The sequence below is a fragment of the Colobus angolensis genome, unplaced genomic scaffold (genome assembly GCF_000951035.1).
Source record: "Colobus angolensis palliatus isolate OR3802 unplaced genomic scaffold, Cang.pa_1.0 Scaffold15, whole genome shotgun sequence".
Classification (NCBI taxonomy): domain Eukaryota; kingdom Metazoa; phylum Chordata; class Mammalia; order Primates; family Cercopithecidae; genus Colobus; species Colobus angolensis.
The window spans coordinates 16440766-16445638 of NW_012114599.1; the positions used below are offsets into that span (position 1 = coordinate 16440766).

General features: G+C 42.2%; 1 protein-coding gene across 1 annotated transcript in view; it reads right to left on the reverse strand.

Annotated features, from left to right (window-relative positions):
- Positions 1–4873, reverse strand: part of LTBP1 (latent transforming growth factor beta binding protein 1) — a 282394-nt gene that overhangs the window by 157676 nt on the left and 119845 nt on the right. Inside the window, 1 exon segment of the mRNA XM_011935989.1 lies at positions 1077–1244. Within this exon segment, the coding sequence (XP_011791379.1) occupies positions 1077–1244 (168 nt within the window).

Consider the following 4873-nt stretch of genomic DNA (forward strand, 5'->3'; position numbering starts at 1 on the left):
AAAAAAAAAAAAAAAAAAAGAAAAAAAGAAAAGAAAAAAGAAAAAAAATGGACCAGATGGCACAAGAGGGTACTAGGACCTTTTGGAGGTCTAAAATTATCTAGTCTACCAATATACCATCAATGTTGTATTATCCTTTGCCTTAACGCAGTTCTTTCTGGTTCTAACCATGAACAAAGGTGAGTCATAATACTTATATTTAAATCTTGTCTGCTGTGGTGTAAGTTACAGCTTTAAGACATTACATGGCCCTGTGACAGTTAAGACACTTTCCTAGGTGGAAAGCATCTTATCCAACATGCAATTGAGGAGACCATTTAATGTCCACCCCAAGTAAGTGAAATTGAGGCCATTCCTTGTTAATATCAGGTCTAATACTTTCAGGTTACATTTCTTTCTCTTCCACTTAACTCTACTTCATCTTGCTTGAGAAGTTGGTTGTTCATTGGTAGAAGTAAGGTATTTAAAGAGATCAATTTGCCTTCTCAGGGCATAAGGCAATTATGTACCAAATCAAAGGATAAAGAATAATCTACTTCTTAATACTCAACTCCCACAGAAGTTTTCAGGAGTTTTGGCAAGATCTGTCCTTAAGTTATTAATCTTCATAGCATAAATTCAATCATGAATATAATTCCCTCCATTTCCAATTAAAGAAATTAAGCATGATACTCAGTAAATAAGTAAATGAGTCAACCTGCACAAAGTCCAGTTACTATGAATTGATGAGCAGCCAATCATTAGGAAAGCACATGGCCCAGCAGAGCTTTCTGGTCTCTCTACACTTAAATATCAGACTCACAGTCCTGGAAATTGAAGATAAAATATAATGGCTTTTCTTAATATTCAAAAGGAAGTCTGATATCACACAGAAATGGGAAAAATCTCTTTGCACATATTTTTTTCCCACTGATTCAACATTGTTTGTGTACAGTTTCTGCAAAAGTGATAAAAATATTTACAATGTATTATTAAAAATTAAAGTGAGAAACCAAAAATGACCCAAGTTGCCAAAGTTGTCCTGTGTACTCGTGTGGCTGGGAATCTATGTGCGCATACAGCTGAAAATGTCTTACCTGTGCCTGGAAGGGGACATTTCTCACAATGTGGGCCCCAGGCCTTGCCCACGCTACAACAGCAGAGCTGCTTGGTGAGGTGAACAGACAGAGGGTGCATACACTGTCTTCCAGAACTGACAAGTCGGTAACAGGGCCCTTTCTCTTCCGAGATCACAGGGAGATCAGCTGAAGCAGAGAGATAAAGCCTGACATTACATGAGAAACCAAAACTACATTGGCTTTCCAAATGACAGTAAAATGAACTCTAAGGTATGAATTAAAAACCATACTATACTGCAGGATAAATCTGTCTAGGTTAAGAGCATCACCTTTCTGATGAAAAATCAGTTTACCATACGAGTTTTAGAGTCAGGGCACCAAAAGTCGTGACAGTGATTGTCCCTTTCCCTCTCTGGTCCCTTCTTCCATTTTAGCAAGCATGCAATTAGGTATGTGTGCATAATGAAGAGAAAAATTTCAACAAAAACCCACCTTTCCAAATAAACCTAGTCACCTACTATCAAAATCACTACCTAGTTTCCTATATTTAACCACAGTAGAGATAATTCTAGGGCAGCATTTAATGAATAATCAGGCACTTTGGAGAATGAGGAACATGGTTGATGCTGCAAGCCAGCATCTGCTCTTCTCACCCCAGGGAAGTGAGAGCTTGCAGGGCCCGTCAGGTCTCACCCTAGGCCAGTGAACATGAACAGGAGGCAGAAAGTGGCTTCTGATTTGGAGTGCCAGACAAGGCCTCTGTTCTAGCCAGACAGCACACTGGAGAAGGAAGAGATGATGTGCTCAGCTCCTCAGAAAACACTGCAAAAGTATATGAGGCTATAGCCATCCAATATCTAAACCTTAATCCTAATCTTCTGCTATATGTTTAGTAGATAAGAGTTCATCAACCTAACAGCTAATACTCTGCTAGGCACACATGGCAAATATGAAAATAAGCAAAACACAGCCCTGCCTTCAAGAAGTTCATCTTCTAATGCAAATATGAATGGTGTGTGTTCTACAGAACCAGGTCCAGGCCAAGTCAAAGGTGCTGAATCAGATAGTTTGGTGTCCCCTCTCTGCCCATTCCCCAAACCCAACCAGAGCTCTTCTTTATCATATCACCATCCAAATGAGGTTTTCTGACTTGCCTTTCCCTTACCCAATTCCTCTATCATCTTTTTTAGGGGAGGACTTCCTGAAGATGTTATCTGCAGTGCTGTCTGGGCAGGGCACTTTGGCTTTGATTCTGGGTACATGCAGTAGAGTAGTCTCCATAGGATTTCTTCAGCTGTCAATGGCATCAATGGTGTCTATGATTTCTGCATTGCCTTAAGGTACAGTTGCTAGTGGATTATGTGATAAAATTTTGCTGAGGAGGCTACCAGGTGGGCCAGTCCTCAGGCCCCAGTGGTAGCAGAGGTGGGCCAAGTGTGTTTGTCTTTAGGCCCGAGGGCAGAGTACACGGGCACTGGTGTTAGTGGGTCCAAGTGGGCCAATTCTTGGGTCTCTACATGGCTTGCTTAGGTGCCAGCAGTGACAGTAGTTAGCCAGGCAGGTCCTCAAGTCCCTGGGCAGTGGGTATAGCGTAGGTGATGGCAGTAGCAGTGGTGAGACAACCCTCTGCTTCCCACGCAGTCCATGCTGGTGCTGTCAGTGGCTGCAATGGGCGGGCCAGCCTCCAGGCCCACAGGTGGTACGCACAGGTGAGTGCCAGCTGTGACGGTAGTGGTACATTGGGTGGGCCTGGCCTGGGCCTCTGAGAGGAGTGCTCAGGGGCCAGTGGCGGTGGGACCTGCTTAGGACTCAGAAGGTGTGTGTGGGACCCAGCGTGCAGGAGCTCCCTTTCAGCGGCAGTTCCACCAGGAGGTCTCTAGGCAGCTCCCTACGTTAGTCTCAGAGTCTGTGAGGGCCAAAGGGCTCTCCTGTGGCTAGGATTGCAGGAATTCACATGGGAATGTGGATCACCGGAGGTCTCTCATTTACCCTTTCCTCACACTGGGGAGCCTCCCCAGGCTCCTCTTGGTTCCCTCTCCTTCCCTGCCTTAGGTGTTTCCTGTCACTTCTCTACTGAACTTCAGTGTTCTCTGTTAGGTGATCTGTTCTACTTGCTATTTTGGTTCTTCTTTGTGGAGGAGGTGAGCACCAGATGCCTCTAGTCAACTACTTTAAAGCCTCTCCCACACCTAAATTTTACTGATGCTTTCACAATTCACATTTTCTTTGATCTACAACTATTTGAAGCCAAAACTGTTCATTTATGCCACATATACCTGACAGGGTGTGCCATTTAAAACTGCCCCTATTTTAGTACCTAAATTGCCTGTTGCTCTTTTGTCATTTCAAATGACTTGCATTCTGTTTATTTTATTAAACATCTCTAGTATTTTCACACTCTGGTCAACATGATGCATAAACCCAGAAACAAGATGCTACCCAGAATGATGTAAGATTGGTGTTGCTATTGTCTGAACATCTTGAACCTCAGATTGGAAGATTAATTGTAAAGGATAACACATTAGTGCACTACATTTATTATTTAAAATATGGTACATGTGATTATAAATTCGACTGAGTCATAAGGTTTTATGCTATACTAAAGAAAACTAGAAATGCCAAAAGATTTCTAAGGAAGAGGGGAAACAGCTCTAGAATCGAATAAAACTGAGGAGTGATAATAAAGGGTGCCTGTAGGCTCTTACATGTATGTACACTGAAATAGCACTTTGTCAGATCCTATTTTGTGCAGGATGTGTCACTAAAATTATGGCAAAAAGATTCTGATACTTTATCTAAAGGCAAAAGCACTTCAGAAGCATGAAACCTACTGAAAATGCCACATTCACCAGGAAAGTAATTTTTTTTTGCTCTTGGCTAGAGACAGACGACAAATTTTCAAACTGGTAACAAGCATATAGCTTTGTACCCAAGTACAGTACTGAATCACAACCACAGAGCCCGTGGCGATGGCAATTCAATTACAAAACAACAGTAAAAAGCTAAGGTACTATCGCTTGGCTTCCTCAGTGATACGTTAAGCAACTTATATTTAATTATGGCCTTAATTATAGGATCATATAATAAACTCACATTATACTTTCAAAGACATATTACTCTAACATATTGATCCATTTATGCTGCAAGTTGCAAATTGTGTGTGTGTGTGTGTGTGTGTGTGTGTGTGAGAAAAATCAGACCTACTGCAATGACCTTGAGCAGTAGGATATAAATAACTCCCACAAGCTTAGCATTCCAATAATGGAACACTACACATGGGTTAAAATGTAATGACAAATATTAAGCAGATATTAATTAATCTGGTACTTAAAAGAAGCTGAAAAGTAGGGAGGATTTCAGAAAACAGCAAGGGTATAAAGGTCTAGCTAACCTTAGTAGTCTGCAATCACTCCCACCCACATCTGTAATATCCTTAATAATTTCTTGGATGAAATTCCACATGAGCAGTTAATCCCTTCACAGCTTAATATCTATGAGGATGAGTGTTAGGATGCAGGTCTAGGAAGTAGGTAAAGCTGCTATGAGAAGTCTGAGAGGCAGCTTTCCCAGGGCGGTAAGAACCACTGGGCACTCCGACTGGGAAATGTGTCATTAAAAACCAATTCATGGCTGGGGGCGGAAGCCCATGCCTGTAATCCCAGCACTTTGGGAGGCCGAGGTGGGCAGATCGCCTGTGGTCAGGAGTTTGAGATCAGCCTGGCTAACATGGTGAAACCCCATCTCTACTAAAAATACAAAAATTAGCCAGGTGTGGTGGCACACACCTGTAATCTCAGCTACTCAGGCGGCTGAGG